Raw genomic sequence first — 24,443 nt, forward strand, 5'->3', positions numbered from 1 at the left:
TTTAACAGTCTAAATGTCAACAGTTGAGGAACATTTACTTTGGTGAAATAGACATGACTCCTGACTCCACTGAGGGCGGGGGTCAAGATTTGGTTAGTGTGGCCCTGTTAGCCCTTACTTGTAGGCTACACACACTGTTCTGGAAACAGCTCATGGTTGACCAATAGTGGTTTATCTTCTGCCATGTAGTTTTAGTGTATATACTTATATACACTACCATTTTGGAGTCAGCATTTTAATGTCTTTGAAAGAAGTATCTTATGCTCACCAAGGCCGCATTTATTTGATAAATTTTATTTTGTATGTTAAAATGTAATTTATTCCTGTGATGGCAAAGCCAAATTTTCAGCAGTGTCACATGATCCTTCAGAAATCATATTCCAGTATGCTGATTTGGCGCTTAAGCAACATTTCTAATTATTATCAATGTTGTGCTGCTGAATTGTTTTGTGAAACCTTGATACATTTGTTCAGAATCCTTTGAATGAAAGAAAGAAAATGAAACAGCATTTATTTGAGATATGATTTTTTTGTAAAACGTGACCACAAAACCAGTCACCTGTTTTTGAAATTGAGAATGTATGGTTTGTTAGGATAGGACAATATTTGGCCGAGATACAACTATTTGAAAATCTGGATTCTGAGGGTGTAAAAAAATCTAAACATTGAGAAAATCGCCTTTAAAGTTGTCCATTTATGTTCGCGATTGTGCTGCATTCACTCACAAAAATAATGTTTTATATATTTACAGTAGGAAATTTACTAAATATCTTCATGGAACATGATCTTTACTTAATATCGTAATGATTTTTGGCATAAAAGAAAAATCGATAAGTTTGACCCATACAATATATTGTTGACTATTGCCACAAATATACCCGTGCTACTTGTGACTGGTTTTGCGATCCAGTGTCACAAATAATAAATGTCTTTACTGTCATGTACTGTACTGTATGTTCATTGCATCACTACTTATAATATCATAGACAACTTCTGAGGTGTATCCAGCCCTAACTAAAAAATATTTTACAATTATATACTACACAAAAACAACCCATCAAATCAGCATAAGTCAACGAGCAACTTTTCCACTTTCAGACACCTTTAAACATCTGAAAAAGCTCTGCCTTGATACAAAAGGGGCTATTCAAGCTGGGATGTTGAAGAACAATACCCTTTAAAGGCAGACTGGGGTCAAGGAAATTCTAAATTGAAATTCCTAAAGCCTTTGGTGTTGTCAGCCACACTTACAAGTGAATTGAACACACCAGGACACTTACAGAAGAATCTGTATTGAACACACCAGGGGCCTGTTATTGAAATTAAACAAACACAAAATGAAAGCTGTTTCATGTGACATATTGACAGAGTAAGGTCCTATTAAATATGTATGTGTGTGCTTGACTATAAATGTCAGAATAACAGAACATAGCTTAGTACATAGTGAAATTACAACAACAACTGGGAAATAAAGTAATGCACTGTCAACAATATATATTTTAAAAAGTAGTAAATCACAATTAGTAAATCTAAACAATATGGCGTATTTCCGTCCTGATGTGTCTAATTTTGTGAGCTATGTTAGGTAAAGTTAATGATTGTAGTTGTAACAAATTGTTAAAGAGGACCAATTATGCCGTTTTTTGGGGGGGTCTATTAGAGTTGGTTTTAATGCTTCAATGTTCAAAAAACACCTTATTTTTCACATATTTTACATGACTGTAGCATCTCTCTTCCTGGTCTGTAACGCTCTGTCATGGTGGTCTGATTGATCGGCTGAATCAGTGTGCTGTGATTGGTCAATCGCTTCGAGTGCGTTTTGAAAATGTCATGTCTCTTACCACAACTGCGATAGATCCGGGGTGGGAAAAAAACAGCATCTCTTGGATATGGTGACAACACACTACTGATGCAACTCAACCAGGCCTCACCCCCTTTATTTTGTGTACGCTTTGGGAAGGAATTATTTAAATGAGGAAAATTGTGCCGTGTACATTCCTGGAAGAAAATGTAACACTACAATCAAGATGTTTCAGGGAGTTTAGAAACAGTGCTGATGTAGAGAATAACCTCCTTTGAAGTGGACTTTGCTTTGTAACTTTGCAGAACTTTTTCATGCTCAAACAGCAACATTCTAAAGAAAGTTGAAAATGTAAAAAAAGGATAATAGGTCCTCTTTAATGCTGGGTAGATACGGCACGATTTTCACTCGCCAACAGTTTTGTGGAAAGCGTAGATAAATGGCGTAGAAAATCTGAGGCAAATCGATGCTCGTTCACGTGAGTAACAATTGCGTAGTGTGTATTTATTATCAAAGACGTGATCTGAGTGAAGCGCCGATTTGTCGCCGATGCCCGTGAGATATTTAGCACGCACCAATCACAGCATGCTAAATATCTGGACCTGTCACTGACTGTCCTGCAGTGTGAAATGTGTTTTGACTGGAATTACATCTGTGAAGACCAACAGCCAAAGAGAGAATAAGAAAATGCAGGCGGAGCAGTCATAGACCTGCAACAGAACATCAGCAAGCATGGCTTCTGCAAGCTCTTCTTTTTTTTTTCCTGTTGTAAATCAGCACACAGGCAAATTGACATAGGTTGTAGACCAGACAGAGTTTGTCGGGGATTCTTCCTATTGAAATGTTTTTTAATGTATGACCCCCCCTGTCGCCGATCTGTCATGTAGTGTGCACACAACAGCAACTAAATGGAACCCCAGACTGTCATGTAGTGCGAGAAGAACAGCGATCCAACGATTTTGAAAATCATGTATGTGTTCCCATCGTATGTCAGTATCTCAACATATGCAAAATCCTTCTCAAATCACACATTTCAGCACCACGGACAGTAAAATTTTCTATGTGTGACGCAATGATTTCGCCAGTATGTATCTATAATCCATTTTCCTTCTTGCAAACAGCAGTTTGAGTAAGTAGTCATTCAACTTTGATGCATATATGAATGAATACTAAGACACTTTTTTTTCTTTCTCACACCAGCAAACACACTCTCAATCATATCACTTCAAAGATAATCTCAAGAGAGATTAACTATTTCATACGGTCTGCATAAGCAGTCATGAATACACAGGCGGAGTGTGTGCGGATATGCCTGTACGGGAAATGTTTCATATTGCTCTCTATTCCTGTCATTCCCTGGATGCTTAACTGTCTCACAGAATAATAATCACACTGACTTCTGTAATCCCTACTGTGCACAGAGGTTTCCCTGATATCCCCACTGTGCTGGGCTGCGTTGAGCTTTGCTGAGCTGAGCCAACCCCCGCCACACACATACACACACATCCTTGTCCTCACCCTGCCTGGATCACTGCTATTAACAATATGGGCCAAGTAATCCTAATTTGTACCTCTAAAGAAAGCTAATCCATTATACAGAAATAACTAATCTGTAAAGAGCAAACACCATTCTTAGGCTGGAAAATCCTGTTAGCGTCTGCTTGATTACCTTACCATTAGACTTCCCGTGCAAAGCGCTCTAAGTTCAGTCACATGGCTAACCTCATCAACCGGGCTAATGTCTGCAGCACTGTTGATTTCGGCTACAAATTGAGTTAATATTTCATTCTGACAGGGTCAGTTTTACTCCACGGGAGAACTAAAGCTAAATGTGTGTCTATAGTGAATAATTCACAGACTGTACCTGATAAGACTAAGTGTGGCCGTGTTTAATTATTAATGATCTTAATATTGCAAAAATGCACTGATCAATGCATTTCTACAGTGAGTGGCAGAAGTGCAAAGGAAAGGAAAGATGTGGGCTGAGTAGCATAGCATTACAGACAGCTCCAATCAGAGCAGCGCACATCTGACATGACGACAAGCGAAAAATGATGCAATACCAAGTTTGGAGTGTTTTCTTACAGATAGAACTAAATCAAAAGTAACTAAAAGGCTAAAAGCTCATTAACCGGGAAAACCTGCAAAATTTCAGGAACAAATATTCAAAATGAATAACTTTTTTTTGTGATTGCATGGGTTGTGTGACTTTCACTGCTCTGAGCTCCAACAGATGTGTTTTGGGGTTAATCTAAGATTAGTGCTCCTTGTTCAAACTCTCACCTTTAAAGGGAAGATCAGTGACAGTCTTAAAGGTAAAGTGACATATCAAATCTCTACATATTCTCTGATGTGACACCAAATCAAATCAAAAAGTCAAAGTTGAGATCAGACATAACGAATTTCACAAAGAACACAATATTGAAGAAATTGAATTGCAAATATGTCAAATCAGTTTTGATCCACACTGGGACAATTGTCTGACATATCATGCTACGAACAGTAGATGAGGACAGATGCTGGACAATTTAATCTTGTCAGTGTCTATCAACTTTACAAAAGAATAAACACAGGTCCAGGTGACTGATGATCACTTTTTGTGTCACAGTCAAGCTGTGTCCTTGGTGTATGTGTCCATCCCCTTGTGGGACTCTAAGCTAACAGCATCCTCCTTTCAGTGCCCAGGTGAGAGGGCTAACCTATCTGCATATTCATGACTGTGAAATGGACATGGTCTCCATAGAGACAACCCTGTCTCATACTCTGATGTGGACATGTACCACTGAGAAACTTTGACTCGACATTTTATATAATTAAGTCTATATACCAAGTCTGTATGAGTTCTACAGTCAAAACAAAGCCAAAAATAGAATGTATGTAACACAAACATATGCTTCATATTTTATCCACTAATGCTCCAAATAAAACTTTTTAACTGTTACCCATGCATTCATGAATCATAAACACTTCATTTCAGAATGCAAACTTTTATTGACTCAAAAAGCACCACTACAGTTTCTAGTCCTAAAACGTGGGATATTTTTCAATTTTGTTTTAGTTTTTTTATTCAAATCACAATAAAAGCTATCATCGGACATTGGAAGTGATTTGCTGGTGCTGATCTGCACTGAGAAAGCATTAACATGATGAAAAAACACCACATTCTCGACAATGAAGTCCTGGCAGGATTTTAAAATTAAAAACACTTCCCTTACTAGACCTTGGCACTAAAACAGATTGAGCAAAGCTCTAGCACTCACAGGCAGAAGACACTAAGCTATGTGGATTCAGCACCATGGCCAGCACCACAGAAAACTCTTTGACAAATTCACAGGACATGTCCAAAAGTCTGCTTATGCTACTTATCAATGGTTCGATAAATAATTAAAGATAGAAACAGACATACCATGTTGACCTCCGACACCATGTCTATGCTCGCCACATCGATGCTCATGCCTACTGCCACTGGTGCACCTTAAATGAGAAGAAAAACTTAATCCTCAAGTTCACCAAAACCATTTATTTATTTTATATCAATCTTTAAAACAATCTTTAAATACTTATGTGACATTAAAAGTAAGAAATAATGAAGTGAGCGACATCATACCTCCAAAGTCTGGTCGAAGACGAATGTCATACCCTTTCAAAAGCTTGTCTACTGTCTCTTTGACAAAAGACATGTTTCCTGGTTCATTGGCGCTGTAAAGAAACAATAAAGAAGGTTATTCCATCATATTAGAGCCCAGGAGGTCTATGCTCTCGCGCCATGGTCTCCACCAGCTCTTCTTACCTTTGAGCACAGCACATCACTGCCACAATTACCGGTAATGAAAGAACACCAAACAGCCTTCGTTTCTGTATTCCAAACATTCCTTATACTCTTTCAGACAAGGAATCGAGCGACAAAACTGACGTTGTATGATTTCCTTGCGTAGGGTAACACGTTACGTTATTCCATCAGTGGGTCTTTGCTAAACTCCAATTACTGTCAAACACGCGTAAACAAATCGCTGCGATCCGCGTTTTCGCTCTCTTGCGGAGACTGCGTTATTTGGTTAGGTGCTCGGTGAATACAATGCATTTTGCCCAAGACACTACCGGAGCTTGCAGCAGGGGAGTCTGTGTTTGGGGCACAGCCAGATCTCCATCCTTCGGTTTTGACGCTCGTAGCTGTGCTGTCCCGAATCTACACCCTCTGTTGAAGTCTCAGTCTTACGCCTCTTTTTTTGTTTCAGCAAAGCAAAGCAAGGAATACTTATTTTCCCACATATAGCCAACAAAGTACGCTTGTTATCAGATGTTCACTCGGGAAATTTCGGGTACTGATTTCGAAAATGATGACCGAGTCTACCGGAGTGTGATGAAATTGACATGCGAGCACGAGGACTTCTCTAAGTAAAGTGGTCACGTGACATTCCACAAGCTTCGGCGTGAAATCGGTTTTGCTGGTGTTTAGTGCGGAGTATAACTCTTTCATGTCAATTCAAACAAAAACGTAACTGTATATCGCAACAAAACACCGGTGTGTTGTTTCGTTGGGCTCGTTAACTAGTAGAAAAAGTGTATACACGCGAGTAAACGTTGAAGAGAACGACTGGAAAGGGTTCCCCCAACTCTTCGTTTATGGAGAACAATACAACGGTGAGTATTTTAGCTCGTGTATTCTTGCCGTTCCTGCTGGTGGGTGTAGCCTACATCACAAATCTTTGTGAGTGGAAAGCAACTTGGTTACAACAAATCCAAACCAAATCACAACTTCTTGCGTTGTAAATTCGTCCTTTGCTGTTCAAGTGCAGGAAATGTAATCAGGTTTGGGGGGTTTCTTACTGGAAGACACAGGAAGTCAAAACCAAAGAATGGTTGAGGAGGGCCATAAAACAATTGATTCGTTTTACATATAAGTAAAGTATATATTATATAGACATTTCATTTCATAAGTATTTTTCAACAAAATTACAATAGGTAATCACACCATTTCGATTACTACGAGAATGTGCAAAAATCGGGAAATCCGTAAAATTCGAGTTGGCCTAGCTTACCATAAACAGTTTGCTGGACTGGACTTTCAGTTTTCGGTATCGGGCATTATTTGCAAGAACTGGCATTATTCTTATATATATATTCTTATATCTCTTTCTTATAGATATAGACATACATATATTATTAAAAAATTGCATTTTTGTTTAAAATGCCTATGCTAAAATAAAAATAAATAAAAACTTTTAAAATGATACTGTCATAACTGTTAAAGGTGCAGTAAGCGATTTCTGGTAAACCCTGTTGATATTTAAAATCACCAAAACAAACACACCCCTATCTTGATGCCTCCAGTCTGCCCCCAGATTCACGTAAACGTACATATGCAACACAAGCAACGACTATGGCGTAAACGAAAAAACATATATTAGGAGAAAGTCATCTCACTTTTCTGACACACTTTGGGAGCTTTGGGATGCTTGGAACGGGCAGTGGAGAAGGTTTACACATTCCAAGCTTATAATAATAATAATAATAATAATAATGCAAATGTCCAATGTGGTCCGATCCACTTTCAACAGCGTTTTTCAACAATGGGTTACTGCACCTTTAAGTGGCGACTCAGCTCATTCCTTCCATTTGAGTGTTATGGACACTAGTTGGCTAATCTTTCTCTTTCTGAGAAGATCATTTCAGCTGCACATCAAGGTATGGTGGTGTCAAATGGCAGTGCGTTATAACTTTATTAGAACATTACATTTATAAGAACACCTTCTGTACTGTAGCCAACCTCTGCATGCAAGCATACACACTAATAGTGATAAACAGAACATCATGGCACAGAGTGGAAGGAGAAAAATGCTTCTGTATTGATACCTTCTGTGATAAAATCAATCTGATATATTACTTGTTCTCACTACCACTCCCCATCAATGGATATTAAGGCTCCTCCATTGAGCCTCTAGACAATTTTATTATACATAATCAGATTTTCAGTGAGACTTGACAGTCTGCTGGAGATTAAGCCGAAGTGTAATGGCTTCTTCCAAGCTTTAAAAACTCATTAAACTAATCCTGTTAATTTGACCTGTCTTAAAAAAAACTGGTCTGGATTGTTCTGACTGAAAGGTTGTTTAAGGGAGCTGTTGCTGGATTTGATATGGCCAATGGTCGAAGTTAGTGGCCTTCTTAAAATCCCCAAGCTACATTAAGACTGTAGTGTGCAGACTGATGCCGGGCTAATGCTTTTAGAAGCAGATGCCGGATGCAGAGGGATGTGGCTGTGCTTCCTGGTACTGTTTCAGAAGCTTCAGAGCCGAGGACTGAGTCTCCACCGAGATGCCCATTCTTCTTGAGCTCTCAAGTACAACTTTTTTTTTTGCTTGGCAACATTTAGTATTTGATCACCCGTCTGAAATAGTGTTAGGAGGACTATATTATTGATACATCACTCTTCATTTTTGAATTGTTAACAAAGATTAATCTGTTTTAGGACAGCTGGTCCTGGGTAGCCATTCCTTGAATTTATAATTTGAATGTAAGAAAAATAGAATTACATTAGAATTGACATTCTAAGAAATTAGTATAACAGTAATTTTTAACTAGGAAAGCAAAGATTATTAAGTTCTTGAATGTTATAGATTGAAATTTGTATTTTGTTTATTTCATCATATTTTATAAATGATAATGATAACCATTGATTGCAGTTCAATAAATTCCCTATCCTGTCATTCTATTTCAACTTTGTGTGTGGCCAATTCCAAACTCATGAATTGGCTGGGTGTAAATTCTTTAGGTCTGAAATTTGTTTCTGAAAACACTTCTTTGTACAGAACTAAAACTTAAAGTTTTAGACTTGTGCTCAGTAGGTGCCCTTGCCCCTTTTACTATCACGTTGGCATTAATAGAGTATAATGTGTTCAATATTCAATTCTAAGATGATTTCTTTTTGTAGTTTTACATGTGTAGCTGGAATGATTTCTATGCTTCTTGCAGCATAAACATTTATAAAGAGCAGCTACAATAAGGAGAGAGATAGAAAGCGAGGGTAGCTCTGAACAGCACTTACCCACACACACCCACATCCCATCATCCAAACAAAGCACTCCACTCACACATCATCTGCAAATGCAAAGGCTCCTCAGTGTGTGGGCTGAGCAAATGGCACCAAGTCACGGTCACACACCAAGCCAAATGCTGTTAATGCTGTAGATTGCCTTTAAAGTAACACTAGTCAAACAGGCTGTGGGAGGACTGAAACCTTTCACGATCCCTGCCTTTAAAATGACCAGTGTCCCCTGACCTCTCTAAATGTGAGGTAAAAGACCGCGTCCACAAGTTCACAAGGCACTTTGCTTTATTTCGCCCACTGAACTAACAAAGCAATTTTCTGATCTACTGTATATGGGTGAGGTAGTATCACTAGGAATAACTGGTTTCCACTGAAAGGGTTTTTCCTTCCATTCGTGTCAATTCGTAAATGAAAAAGCCCCCCCCCCCCCCCCCGCCCAGGACACACATAAATGGACACAGATAAATTGTTTCTCTGTATGGAGTGAATATTGCACTGTGCTGAATGAATAATGTATGTACGTGGCTGACATTGTCGGTCTGATTTGTTTTAGATTGAGACAGAACTCTGCAAAATCACTCGTAATACCCATTGAAAAATTCAGACCACTGCGATACTGCGAAACTCCGATCCTGAGGCGTTAACAACATGCCGTAGATAATAGGAAGAAAAAATATTTTTCAATGTTGTAAATAAAACAAAGATTATTGGAGTAAGTCTTACAAGAAAATACTATTTCAGTCTTTCTACTTTAAAATGTCATGTTTAATTCACTTTTTTTTTAACCATACAAATAAGTCACTTACCTTGTGTCATAGATTGCAAACAGCTTTTTATTCCCATCCACAGCATTCCTGCAAAACAGAAAGGGAGGTGATGTTATTCCCATCATTCAATGCCATGTTTCTATTTTTGAAATCAACACACTCTCTAAGTAATTGTGATGGTTCTGATTGTGTATAAAAGATAAGAATCCCAAAAACCATTACCAAATATATCACTTTTAACTCATAACATACTGTATTGTCTTGGGTTCAAACATAGGCTGCTCTTTTGTCTTTCTGGTGATCTTAGTTATTCAAGCTCCGTTTAACATGCACACATACACATGCTGATGCTCGCTGGACACAGGTGGACTGTAGAAGTAACAGCTGTGTGAAAATCTCTGGAGTGCACATCAATGGAGTCAATCAACAGTCAGACAAAAGTGCTTCAAAAATAAATCAATCCCCAAATCACATTACCAAATATCACATTATGCAGACGACAAACTGTCTTTACTATCTCCATGAACCTAGAAATAATCTCGCCCTATAAGGGATGCATGTTTTTTTTTTATAGCAGCGTGACCATTAAAGCCAACCCAAAGCAGATGTTTAATTTAATTTGATTCTCTTGCTGTAAATCAATGTACCTGCATACCCATGTGTGTGCATTTTTACTGGGAGACTTTAATACACATGCTTGTTTTATTTTTGAAGTTATAATCTCAATACATTTGTAGTATTTTGCATGATCACTAGAATAGTGGTGTAATAGCAATGATTTTGTTGTGTATGTGTAGTGTATGACATTGGAGACATTTCCCAGTTGTCATGTCACCCCAAATCAGCATAAAATGTGTCATTATAAAATAACCTAGTTCATTAAGTTCTTCACCTATGCACAACATGAAATTGGAGCAGGTAGAGCCTTTTAAGGATTTCATTTATCGACTGAGGCACTGCAGTGATAGTCGGCATCAGAGAAAAAAAATGGGATTAGAGTTCCCTCTGATGGCTGTCCTCATTACTACTCCATTCTGTTTCATATAAAACAATACTTGCTCTCAAACCATTTTTATATCTAGTCCTATCAAATCAATATTGTATCTTTGACTGATACCTTGATATATTTATATACCTATACTTCGTATATATTTTAAACTATTTATACAAAGGACTATTCTATAATTTACAACTCGTTATAATTGGGCAAACTGATACTTTTAAACCATGATTATCCTCAGTGGAGATATAATGATCCGCATGTAGAGGCAGCCAGTCTTCATTAAACAGCCTGGCGCATGGGGAGCTGCCTAGAGCTAAACGCTCGCGCGTAAAATGCATAGTAAGCAGAATTGTTGGGAAATCCACTCATTTTCTGGCGTCCGCGTTTGTACCGCGCGCAGGGGACGGGGGTAATCGCGCTTTTCTCTGAATAAGCTCAAACAAGATAAGTTTCAAAACCCAACGGCCGCTTAAATTTCCCTCGGGGGGTAATTATGCCGCGCGAGCGGAGGTGACGTCCTATTACTTTGGTCCCAAATACGAACAAATGCCTCTAGAGTGGCAGTTGGGCTAGAGTAAGGAGAGCAACGGACGTTCAAACCGCCGACCCGGTAAGCGGAGAATCCTGTTAAACTCTGTAACGCTTGAACGGTTGCGCAGATAAGCGTTGAGATGTCGAGCTAGGCTACCACAGAGGAAAGAAGGGGGGAAAGTAATGGTCTGTTAAAGGGAATTTGTTGACTAGAGGGAGAATAGGGGAAGAGAGAAAACAAAGACTATTTTAAGGGCTGCCTGGTTACTGTCTTTCAATTGGATTTAGGAGTGATGAAGGGGTCTTTGGGATGCGGTGGAAAGGAAGGGATGTTCTGCAGCGGCTGTTCAGTCACTGAATCGTAAAAGAGGACAGAACAATGAGCCTGTATGGTTAAGACTGGATATATCTGAAGAACAACGCATCTACTACTGCTGTAAGCTGAACGTTGCGGGATTTTGCTCACTGCTTCAAAAGGAATTCATTGCATTTGTTTTTTTTTTTCAACGTGGATCCACTGCACCATTCAGGTATTTAAGGTAAGATGCGAGGCTTTTACTGTACACGATCTCTGCTCAACTCTGCTTTGTAGGATTCACTGTAAATGTTCGACAAGTTTATTCGCCAGAGGCTGTTAAAACTAAGCATTACAGCTGCTGCAAACTCAGCGCTCCTGTTACTGCTTTTTCAAACGGTCATGTTGAAGAAATGTTGCAAACTGGCATTCAAGGGAAATGTACAACACATTTGTTTGACATAGAAAAGATTCTTAAAATTTGATTTAAAAAATAAAATAATAAAAATAATATATTTAAAAAAATAAATTAAGGCATTTAATTATAATTACCAATTTTTATTATGATTATTATTAAAGTAATAATGAAAAGGTGTCCTAATTTTAACTGTATAACTTAGCTGACCAAAACTGTTTGTTTAACACTTGGTAAATTATATTGTTTTTAAGTTGACTGATCATCCTGTTTTAGGGATTTCGTATACACCTCTATTTCTAACTTCTTCTCAATTTATTTTCAATTAAAGTGAGCATAAGTCATGGAGTTTCATGGAGAATGATAAGATTATCATGCTGGTATGAATGACTCCATATGCTGGACTCTTTGCAGGTATGGGATATGGACCACACTGCAGCGCCAAAATGAGAAGTCTGTGGGTCGGTGTTTTGTTCATGACTTTCACCTGCCATCTGAGGTAGATTACGTTTAATGTAACTTTCTATTTCTCGTTGACTTCATATTATTTTCTAGTTAATTGCAAGAGTCAATTAATGTAAAATGCATATATGTCTATTGATTCTATTGATATCTTAAGAATGCACATTTTCCAGACAATTTTATAATCATTGTGGTCACCTAATGGATAGGAACTAATACTCGTAGCTATTAATTATCTGTATGGTGTTGTGCATCAGCCTCTCCCAGTCTACTACAGGGACTCCTAAAGAGTCAGAGCTCAATGATAACATCACAGTATTTACACGAATCCTGGATGGATTGCTGGATGGCTACGATAACAGACTGCGACCAGGGCTTGGAGGTAAACTCTGCCTAGATACCATGCCTAGATACTTCAAAAACATCATCTGTAGCAAGATTGTGATTTAGCGAGAGGCGTTTTTTTCTTTCTTTCTTTTTTTTGTATATTAGGGCAATTTATGTCTGGCATTGACCTCTGGTAGTTATATTGAAAAGATGTCTTCAGATAAAGGCAGATGGTTAAACAGAAAGAACGCCTGCACATTCCATCGTGACCAGCATAAAGGACTTTCAAAAGAAAAGAAAAAAAGAGAGAGAGAGATGCTGCTTCTATTCAATCCACTAACTGGGAGGAAAAGTACACAAAAAAAGAAAAAAATCTGTTTTCATACAGGAGATGTTTGCACAGAGTAGAAGTGATCACGGAAATTGCCTGGTTCTCTGTGAAAATCAAACAGCCACTATTTCCCGGCACTCGCAATTACAGTGTTCTTGCAAGAGACAGAGAGAGAGAGGGTGGGCGAGAGAGAAGGGATATTAATGTGGCTGCTGACCTTGAGGAAGCTATCGTTCTTTTCAAAAGGTGGAGGTTTATTGTTCTCAGAGGTCAAAATCATGCCGTTGTGGCAGAGAAAGAGAATAAACACTGGCTGCACCTGTTTCCATGTGAGAACTGCGCATCAGCAACATGATGTCAATTTGGACATGATTTTGTACTTTGAGAAGGGAAGTGCAGTCAGGAGCCTGGAATTAATTGCTTTTCATTTAAAATGAATGCAACTAAAAGAAATACTGTACCAATACAAATAGCGAATCAAAGCGTACTTTAATGGAAATTCTGCATATATTTTATATTCTATTTATTTATTTTGGCCTAGTATACACTATTTACTTATATATTTATACTTGATTGAAAATTCTGCAAATTTTGTATACATTCGCTCTCTCTCTCTGTGTGTATATATATATATATATATTAGTAAATGAATATATAGAAAGTATGTATAGTATAAAATATGTAGAACTTCCATTATAGTACAAATATATAACATCCAAAATTAAACGTAATTGAATAAATCACTATTTGTTTGTGGCTTTACAGAGAAAGTGACCGAAATTAAGACCAACATCTTTGTCACCAGCTTTGGGCCAGTTTCAGATACTGAGATGGTGAGTATTTAAACCATATCCTTTCTTCATGAAGAAACACCATTCATTCACCTCTACAGCTGGAAATTCCCAACTGAGATCACTCTTCATCAAGACACCCTTCATTAAAACCTGCCTCACTCTGTAACATTACTTCACCTCTGCAACATTTCCTGAAATTCTGCATGCAATATCTTAGGTAGGTCACAGTATGATTTGTTGAATGCAACTATTGTTCATTTTAATATTCAGTCATGTGACACATTTGATTTTGCCTTCAGGCAAGGTCATCGCTGTAATTCATGGGCCCTGGAGAAAAAGTTTATGGGGAGGCCTTAGTGTGCCCCTCCTCCTCATCACAGGGCCTGGGGTTCCTCACGACGACCCTGCCTTCTGGTGCACACTAAATGAACATTTTCCTTTGAACAGGAATACACCATTGATGTGTTTTTCCGTCAAAGCTGGAAAGATGAGCGTTTGTGTTTCAAAGGGCCAATGGAGATGCTACCTCTGAATAACCTGCTGGCCAGCAACATCTGGACACCTGACACCTTTTTCCTTAATGGCAAAAAATCCATTGCTCACAACATGACAACGCCCAACAAGCTTCTGAGACTGAAGGATGATGGGACATTGCTGTACACCATGAGGTACCAGTTTAAGCTACAATGCCTTGTCATTTCACAGTATGAAATGCTGTCTGCATGAATGGATTGGAGTATGGGTAGTACAGCCATACATTTGATCCTCATCTCATTTATGGCCTCCTCACCTCTGTTTTGCACTGCTGAACCCTCTGCCATGTGACAGATGTGTTAAGCACATATGAACTCGGCTCCTGCTGAACTCAGCATCTCTGTTCCACATCGTACAATCTCAGTGGGAATGTTCAGCTTGCCCCTGCTAAAGCTTTTTCTCTATACTTTTCTTTTTCTTTTTTGATGTTGTCTTCTCACAAGAGGACACATGAGTTTATCTTTGTTGTTTTCATTAGTGGTTCCCCATGCTTTAGATTCCTCATACTTATTTGTTCTCTTTATATTTCACTGACAAAATTCTTCCTGCTCTGTTTATGCTATAGACTTGAACGATACTTCAAATCATCCTGCTTATTGAGGAGAGGTGTGCTATTATTTCTTTAACGACCACAGTGATTTTCCCAACAGACAAAGAATTTACATAGCCTTACATTGAAAAGGGATCAGAAGTATCCTCTCTCGGGTTCTAGAAGCTTTGAGGTGGGCTCTTTTGATTTGGGGCCTGAGGCCATGTGTGGGTCTTTCAGGTCCCTGCAGGGTTCAACAGTAACATTGTTGGTTTATTTATGCCCTGCCAACATTTTCACAGGCCTTAACACAAAAAAGTACAAATTATTTGTTATAATGTATATTTATAATTTAAATAATTACTTTTTCTATGCATTATTCAATATTTATTATTAAACATATTATGTTACTTTAAACAAATTATTTTTTAAATAGAACTTTAAGCTTTATTTACCCAAACAAGGCTGAAAATTATTCACTTTTACTGGAAAATGATGGAATGCAGTACACTGCAAAATCTTGAAAAAAAATCCTGATTGTTTGACATCTATTATTACTGATGCTACCAAGACTAATCACACTGACTAATCATTCTTGCACTTTTGACTAAACCACTAAACCTCATATATGTTAGCCAGTTAGATTCGCAATCTTAAAAAATATTTTGACTTTGGTTTTTGTACTGATGCCCCAAATGCTCTATTTGGGGACACTGCAATAACATAGAGGCAGATAAAAAAAATTGTTGAAACTCCACACACACACACTGTATCTAGTTTTTTTTTTCTCTTTGTACCCTAGACCAGTCACCCAAGGGTGTTCCAACCTAACTGTGTACAAGAGAAAAGAAAGTAAAAGGGGGTGAGACAAAATAAGAGATTGAAACAAAGGAAAAAGAGAAAGTTGGCTCTATGTTTTATGCCCCTGTTGTTGAGTTGTTCTTCACAGACTGTCTGCTCCATTACTCGCAATACCAGGGCAGAGGGAGAGAACACACACACACACACACACACACAGTTTCTGCTCTCCCAGCTATCATCAGCAACAATCTACTGCCAAGTGCCGTGCACTGCTGTGTTAGTGCTGTTGTATAAAAGCCGCTATTGTTGTTCTCGAAATGGCATCAATACTAAATCCTCTCTATAGTAGAACCTGCTTGTTTAAGTGCTGAATTTTGAGGCGCACAATCGTAATAGTGTTTGGATTATGGTGGTTATGTATTAGTTATTTTTATTCTCTGAGGTTACAGTTATGATCCATTATATAATGAGTTATTAGCTTTTATTAACTCAAATTCAAATGCAATGGGGAATTTGGTGAGTTTTCCATAGAGGTAACATTTAGATTTCATAGAGTGGGTCTAAAAGCAATATAAAATAAATGGAAAAGGCAAAGAACATGGATCATTTCATTTACACAAAACACATTCCTTGCTCATTTGCAAAGCTTTGCTGTTTTTTTTTTTTTTTAATTATTGCGTTGTATATTGTGAGACCAAACACATATTACAAAATTGTTCAATTGATAAAGCCTTAAGGTGATGATACACAGGGCAACTTTTTGGGCAATGTTGCTGGGCAATGTTTCCCTCAACGGGCAACCAGATGAGACACAGTGCCCAAGACCGATATAAATTATCCATTTATACATTTATTGCCCATTTTCAATGGGAAAGTGCCCAAGCAACAATCACTCGGCAAGATTGCCCAGCAACATTGCTCAAAAAGTTGCCCTGTGTATCATCATCTTTTAGATAGAGCTGTTTTTTTAGACTGTAGATTGAACAAGATCATCAATCAAACATTAATGACTCTGAGAGGAAATGACTTGGAGCATGTCATTTAGAAATCAATGGTGGAGCTATTGTAGCTTGCCTACAATAAACTCTGCCCAGTGTTGCATTTCCTAACAGTGAAAACCATTAAAAGGGCTTTTTACCACTCACTAATGCGCACATTGTTTCCGGAAAAGTGATCAGCAGTAAGGTTTTTTCTTTTCTTGCTGAGATGGAAAGGAGCACCTTAGCTGCCATGAAAAAGCAGGGCAAAACAGTTTCACCACCCACATTCTAAAAGTGGAACGCAGTCTACAGGCTTTTATTAGAGTTAAAAAGGAGGTTACGAGACCGAACAAAATGGAGATGTTCTAGATACTGTCAAATCTTCTGAAGGATCTGCCATGTTTTTAAAATAACTTTTTTAGCTTGAGGTTGATGTTGAGAAAAATGGTGCAGTAGGCAAACATGCATTGTAAAAATTGCAAATATATATATATAAATGAATTAAATGTACAAAAAAAATGTGTTAATAAAATAACAGGGTTTTATAAATAAAAACAACAGTGTCATAACCAACATAGACATTGAGGGGGACACATCCGCTTCAATATTCAGATTAATGGTAAACCAATATGAGTTTTTCAATAAGCAATAGTTAAAATTTTACCTTTGACCCCCATTAAAATCTGTTTATATTCTTGTGTATTTAAATAGCTGTTATACCACTTGATAATGACACATATACACTCACCGGCCACTTTATTAGGTACACCTGTTCAACTGCTCGTTAACACTTAATTTCTAAGCAGCCAATCACATGGTGGCAACTCAGTGCATTTAGGCATGTAGACATGGTCAAGACAATCTCCTGCAGTTCAAACCGAGCATCAGTATGGGGAAGAAAGTTGATTTGAGTGACTTTGAACGTGGCATGATTGTTGGTGCCAGAAGGGCTGGTCTGAGTATTTCAGAAACTGCTAATCTACTGGGATTTTCACGCACAACCATCTCTAGGGTTTACAGAGAATGGTCCGAAAAAGAAAAAACATCCAGTGAGCGGCAGTTCTGTGGGCGGAAATGCCTTGTTGATGCCAGAGGTCAGAGGAGAATGGCCAGACTGGTTCGAGCTGATAGAAGGGCAACAGTGACTGAAATAACCACTCGTTACAACCGAGGTATGCAGCAAAGCATTTGTGAAGCCACAACACGCACAACCTTGAGGCGGATGGGCTACAACAGCAGAAGACTCCACCGGGTACCACTCATCTCCACTACAAATAGGAAAAAGAGGCTACAATTTGCAAGAGCTCACCAAAATTGAACAGTTGAAGACTGGAAAAATGTTGCCTGGTCTGATGAGTCTCGATTTCTGTTGAGACATTCAGATGTTAGAGTCAGAATTTGGCGTAAACAGAATGAGAACATGGAACCATCATGCCTTGTTACCACTGTGCAGGCTGGTGGTGGTGGTGTAATGGTGTGGGGGATGTTTTCCTGGCACACTTTAGGCCCCTTAGTGCCAATTGGGCATTGTTTAAATGCCACGGCCTACCTGAGCATTGTTTCTGACCATGTCCATCCCTTTATGGCCACCATGTACCCATCCTCTGATGGCTACTTCCACCATGTCACAAAGCTCTAATCATTTCAAATTGGTTTCTTAAACATGACAATGAGTTCACTGTACTAAAATGGCCTCCACAGTCACCAGATCTCAACCCAATAGAGCATCTTTGGGATGTGGTGGAACGGGAGATTCGCATCATGGATGTGCAGCCGACAAATCTGCGGCAACTGTGTGATGCCATCATGTCAATATGGACCAAAGTCCCTGAGGAATGCTTCCAGCACCTTGTTGAATCTATGCCACGAAGAATTGAGGCAGTTCTGAAGGCAAAAGGGGGTCCAACCCGTTACTAGCATGGGGTACCTAATAAAGTGGCCGGTGAGTGTATATCTGATTCTTCATGTTTTTTAATCAACTCTTGACTGTGAATGTGCTAATTAATACAAAGTCCTGTAGTGATTTGATATGTTGCATAATTTGGGATGCACCGATACCACTTTTTCCAGAAGGAGTCCGATACCGATACTTTTATTTTTAGTACTTGCTGATACCCAGATACCGATACCTGTATTTTCATTGCATTTTTAATTTTTAAAAATATTGGGCAGACAAACCAAAAGAATATTAATCAAATTATTAATGCCTAATTATGCCTGTTAAAATGTATTGTAGGAGCTACTGTTACTTTCACTGTTCATATTATGGCCAGATTTACTATACAGGTCAATTTAGCGTAAGAGCGCAATTCCAAAAAAGCGCCGATGGGAATGGAAAGTTTTGCGCGTGATCTACTGACGACGCGCAAATTAAAGAACACAGACGCAGCCGGATCAATCCCATAATGACCAACACAAACTACCAGTTAGCGCTGGTTTAAGACGTGCTTTTTTGGGGCAGTAAATAATGGCGCAAACACCAGTAAATTGACGAGCGCAAACCTTAGTAAATCACCTTGCGTGATTCATTTAAATACTCTCCTCCCATACATTTTGGATCTGAAAGGGCAAATGCATATGCAATAAGGTCAGCTGCAAAAATAACTCTGTCCATGCCTTGTCAGCGCTAATTTTTCACTGCGTGTCTTTAGTAAATCCTGACAGTTTTTTAACGACAAAAAGAGGTTTTGCAATGGTTAGTAAATCTGGCCCTTATGTTTAATTTAATAGCACAGTGAATATTTTGAGCTGCTCCAGCAGGGCTCAACCAGTCAAGAGCAGTGAGTGATCTTCTCTGTCTTTTGTTGTTAGAATAAAATTGAGGACAAAGACAACTGTAGGTTTATTAGACTGCTGTCACTTTATGAACTGCACATATCCAACATATTGTTACACACGTTTTCTTTTCAACTGTTTATGTTCACTTAAGACATAACCAAATGTTTCACAAGGATACTTGCCTATATGGGCATTTTTTACATAATTTTGTCTGAATTTGTCCGCTCAAGACGACATGAAAGAGAACTTGATTTAATAGGCTTTCTGAGAGGCAGCTTTCTGGGTGTTTTATTTGTTTAATATTCTGTTAATAAGATACATTTACTTCATAGACATCCTTCTCTGATATCTCCATTGTGCTCTCTGTTTGCTCTGTTGTCGGGGGGTTTTTGTCGCTGTACACGCTGCGTGGTATCTGTTGTTGGTATCGGAGCATTTTAATGAGTACGAGTACACGAGTGCAGTTTTGGGCCCATACCGATACTGGTATTGGTGCATCCCCTTTTCTATATATTGCAATGACACATACACGCACTGTATATGCAACCCGAAAGCTACTTACTTCTAATATTAAAAAGTCAAAAGTTCTACAATATTATCTCTTTAATTTTAAGTATTTTAAGTTGTGCATTATTTATATACACCTGAGGTTAACAGTAATTTTGTGTTTTGTGGTAATTTTGTGTTAACACAGAATCAGCCGGCATTATTTAGAGTTACAGACTTTTTCAATACACCTTTTTCCTGACGAGCCTCCTGATTATTTCCTTTTTTCTTTGTATTCCCTTGTAACATGAAAAAAAACAACATTTTTGTGGTGCGCTCTCTCGATTTAATTTATGATATATCCTATGAAGAATTCACTAGTATGCACTATGCTATACTATCTCTCGTTTTTCTCCCAAAATCCTCACGTTTCTTTCCAGGTTTTCACACGGATGCTTTAAAATGCAATTGTTTCCCCTTTTCACTTCCTAACCCTATTAGTAGTGTTTACCGGAATGTTTCTAAAGCGGGTAAATACAGTATTTGTTATTTGTCAAAATGACAGAAATCACTTTGAGATATTAACACTCAATGCTAAAGTTAATGAACCTTTTTGATTAAGGCAACGTATATTACATAATACAGACGTATATTACTACTGTGATATATAACACGTCCGTAATATTGCTGCGGAAATAATCAAGGTTTTGGGTTTATTCATGGTCTGTGGTAGTAATTTGATGATGTTTTTACACTTTTAAATTTCCTAAAGGGTGAGTGGGATAATATCACTTCATTGTACTTAAAAAAAGCTTATTGTGTTCTGTTCATAGAGCGAACCTTTCACTGATTGTTTACAGTTTAACAGAAGTTACTTGCATGATTTGTGCAAAGCGTCATGGGGTGTAGGGAAAAGGTGGATAGAACGTTCTTGTGAAATGATATATAATTTATGAGCTTTAATGGGCTATCACAGACCAGATAAAGCTCACTGTCAGGATTAAGCTCTGAGCGCTCACCATTTGTCAAGGCCCCAGTGCCACATCATTTCGTCTCCACATCCAGCAATGCTGACCTCAGCACTAACTGTGTTCAGTAAGTACATGGCGAACTCCTCGCCTCCCATATGGCTGGTTTTGATAAAGTTGTGCGAGCTGGTCGAATGGAGGTTGAGTTTAGAGGACAGTCCTTGATTTTTCCAATACAGCAATTCATCATGGAGCTGTCAGAGATGAAGGCCCTGCACTGATTAAGTGAAGGAGCAGTGCCTCACGTGTCCCGGCCCATTAATTACATTCTCGCAGGACTTCCAGTCAGAGATGCAACCATGGGCCCTTCAACCCTGGTCCCATCCTCGGTTGCTGATGATGGAGGTTTTTAGCATTTCCAGTTCCGTGGCAATATCAAGCCCTTCATTACGCTGTCAGCTGAGGGTCAGTGCTGACATCTTATTGCATTGCTTACACCAAAGCATTGAATTAGCTCCAGCCGGGACGTTAAGGGAGGGCTTAATGGCCACAGGGTGGCATAATAAGCCAGCCATCCTGTAACCATTATGGTAATGATCAGCCTTGATCTCATATAATTGGCTTGCTAAATGGCCTTGCGATTACTTTCTTTCTGTCTTTGGACAATAGACTTTATGCAACCAGACATTGTAAATATCATGGACGAGTTTGTTGGATGCATGAAGATTTCTTTGTTATACACTTCTTTGTAACAGGAAATTCCTGAAACCTTTTGGCTGTTTGACAGAGCAAAAATACATATATGATGCTACTTCCATTTCATGTTTCTTATGTCATGTTAGATCGCTTATATACTTTATAACATCCAGCAATCGGATTCAGGGTCACTTTCTCTGATGGGATGAATGAATGTTTTCCAGTTGCAAAATCCATCTCTATCACATTTAATGTTAGCCTCAGATCTTTTCAGGAAATCATATGGTTATAACGTTAAAAAAAACTGTTTCATAAATGGACCACTAGAGGGGGCTACAGGACAGTGGATTTAGCCACTGCAGAACCACTGCAGTGTTCTCATCAGGGGTTTTCTAACGTTTTGATACCAATGATCCCTTTGTGAGGAACGCCCTGATATATTGTTGCATCGTTGCTGCTATTCAGATGCTGATAACTCGGCTTCACTATTAATGCTTGCAGGTCTGTTTATTTATATGGTATAATTTGGTATTTTATTTGGTATTTTATTTTGTTTATTTTGCTTATCTGTTTTGCCCCTTTTCTTATCTAAATATGCTTTGTATGTTGTTGTTTAGGTTAGTTATTATTGTTTTATTTTATTGTAGAGCCTCTAGTCCTTCTAAACAAGTCTCTGATAGCTCCTTTGTTTCACCCCCCACACATGCAGAAACTTTGCCGGGTTTAACTGGTGTTTTTAGAGATGCAATTTCTCTCTTTATTACTCAACGCCTGGGTCTTCCTCCATTGAACTCAAATTTTAATAAACCCTTGGCGATATATTATGCCTTCAATTTACCCTACCACGTTCGGAAATCTGTTCCTATTATTCTTTTTACCCAGTGTACTAGAAGACCAGTTCTGAAAGTGCTTAGTCGGACACTTATTTTACTTCTTCTTTGTTCCTCTGGTGATGTAGAGTTAAACCCAGGTCCTATAGTCCCCAGTATTTCACCTATTTCCCAGGCGCTTTCATTTGTTGACTTTTGTAACCGGAAAAACCTTGGTTTCTTGCATGTCAACATCAGAAGCCTTCTTCCTAAGTTTGATTTATTAACTGCTTTAGTACATTCAACTAACCCTGATGTCCTAGCAGTGTCTGAATCGTGGCTCAGGAAAGCCATTAAAAATTCCGAAATTTCTATTTCTAACTACAACATTTTTCGCCAAGATAGAGCTACCAAGGGAGGCGGAGTTGTAATCTATTGCAGAGATAATTTACAGAGTTCTGTCATACTGTCCAGGTCTGTGCCCAAACAGTTTGAGCTTCTACTCTTAAAAATCCATCTTTCAAGAAATAAGTCGCTCACTATCGCTGCCTGTTACAGACCTCCCTCAGCTCCCAGCCATGCTCTGGATGCTATATGTGAATTGATTGCCCCTCATCTTTCTTCAGAGTTTGTGTTGTTAGGGGATTTAAACTGGGATATGCTTAATGCACCGGCTGCTTTTCAATCTAGGATAGATGCTCTCAATCTTACACAAATCATTAATGAACCTACCAGGTACAACCCTAAATCCGTAAATGCGGGTACTATCATTGATATAATTCTGACTAACTTGCCCCACAATTATTCCTCATCTGTTTTCGACCAGGATCTGAGCGATCATTGCTTAATTGCTTGTGTTCGAAATGGGTTTGCGGTCAATCGATCACCCCTTTTTATTGTCAAACGTTCCTTAAAATATTTCTGTGAACAGGCTTTTTTATTCGAATTGTCTCGGGTGTCCTGGAAGGATATTGACCTTATTCCGTCAGTAGATGATGCCTGGTTTTTCTTTAAAAGTACTTTTCTCACCATATTAAATAAGCATGCTCCTTTTAAAAAACTGAGAGTTAAGAATAGATTTAGCCCTTGGTTCACCCCAGATTTAGCTGCTCTTAACCAACATAAAAATATCTTGTGGCGCACTGCATTAGCATCAAAAAGTCCCCGCGATATGCAACTTTTTAGGGAAACAAGGAACAAATATACACAATCTGTTAGAAAAGCAAAGGCTAGTTTTTTTAAACAGAAACTTTCATCCTGTGGTACAAATTCCAAAAAGTTCTGGGACACTATAAAGCTTATGGAGAATAAGAGTATCTCCTCCCAGTTGCCCACTGCATTAAAGCTTGGAAATACTGTTACCACAGATAAATTCATGATAATCCAAAATTTTAATACGCATTTTGCTGTGGCTGGTCATGCTTTTCATTTGGCTACTCCTATTTCGGAGAGCTTTGTACCTCCCGCAGCAACTTGTTCAAGCCTTCCTAATTTTTCCTTTACACAAATCCGGACAGCTGATGTTTTGAAAGAGCTGTTAAATCTGGATCCTTACAAATCTGCTGGTCTTGACAATCTGGACCCTTTCTTTTTAAAACTATCAGCTAAAATTATTGCAACTCCGATTACCAGCCTATTCAACCTTTCTTTTGTATCGTGTGAGATCCCTAGAGACTGGAAAGCTGCTGCGATCATCCCCCTCTTCAAAGGGGGAGACACTCTAGATCCAAATTGTTATAGACCTATATCTATCCTGCCATGTCTTGCTAAAATCTTCGAATTCCAAGTTAATAAACAGATCACTGAATATTTTGAATCCCATCGTATTTTCTCTGCTATGCAATCTGGTTTTCGAGTTGGTCATGGATGCACTTCAGCTACGCTTAAGGTTCTTAACGATATCATAACCTCTATTGATAGGAGACATTACTGTGCTGCCATCTTCATAGATCTTGCCAAGGCGTTTGACTCTGTCAACCATCGTATTCTTATTGGCAGACTCAACAGCCTTGGTTTTTCAAGTGACTGCCTTGCTTGGTTCTCCAACTATTTCTTAGATAGAGTTCAGTGTGTAAAATCGGAGGGTCT

At 38.5% G+C, this 24,443-nt stretch overlaps 2 protein-coding genes across 7 annotated transcripts in view; one reads left to right on the forward strand and one right to left on the reverse strand.

Moving 5' to 3' along the window:
* gabrb3 (gamma-aminobutyric acid type A receptor subunit beta3) overlaps nucleotides 1–24,443 on the reverse strand; it is an 84,554-nt gene that overhangs the window by 44,664 nt on the left and 15,447 nt on the right. For 3 of the 5 annotated variants that reach the window (XM_056253947.1, XM_056253948.1, XM_056253950.1), the window contains exons 2-4: nucleotides 9,656–9,703; nucleotides 5,409–5,500; nucleotides 5,208–5,275 (exon numbers count right to left, since the gene is read on the reverse strand). In XM_056253947.1, coding sequence (XP_056109922.1) covers nucleotides 5,208–5,275; nucleotides 5,409–5,500; nucleotides 9,656–9,703 — 208 coding nt within the window. Of the gene's footprint in view, nucleotides 1–5,207; nucleotides 5,276–5,408; nucleotides 5,501–5,591; nucleotides 6,109–9,655; nucleotides 9,704–24,443 lie in introns of those variants that run through there. The other 2 variants (XM_056253952.1, XM_056253949.1) reach the window with 1 other exon arrangement.
* The window catches only part of gabra5 (gamma-aminobutyric acid type A receptor subunit alpha5), a 46,250-nt gene continuing 32,584 nt past the window's right edge, over nucleotides 10,778–24,443 (forward strand). The window contains exons 1-6 of one of the 2 annotated variants that reach the window (XM_056253955.1): nucleotides 10,778–11,229; nucleotides 11,439–11,689; nucleotides 12,275–12,359; nucleotides 12,580–12,704; nucleotides 13,746–13,813; nucleotides 14,222–14,442. In XM_056253955.1, the coding sequence (XP_056109930.1) occupies nucleotides 12,277–12,359; nucleotides 12,580–12,704; nucleotides 13,746–13,813; nucleotides 14,222–14,442 (497 nt within the window). In that variant the 5' untranslated portion in view covers nucleotides 10,778–11,229; nucleotides 11,439–11,689; nucleotides 12,275–12,276. Of the gene's footprint in view, nucleotides 11,690–12,274; nucleotides 12,360–12,579; nucleotides 12,705–13,745; nucleotides 13,814–14,221; nucleotides 14,443–24,443 lie in introns of both variants that reach the window. The other variant, XM_056253954.1, reaches the window with a different exon arrangement.

This window comes from Rhinichthys klamathensis, unplaced genomic scaffold (assembly GCF_029890125.1).
Source record: "Rhinichthys klamathensis goyatoka isolate OS25496 unplaced genomic scaffold, OSU_Roscu_1.1 h1tg000109l_1, whole genome shotgun sequence".
In the NCBI taxonomy this organism is placed as follows: Eukaryota; Metazoa; Chordata; class Actinopteri; order Cypriniformes; family Leuciscidae; genus Rhinichthys; species Rhinichthys klamathensis.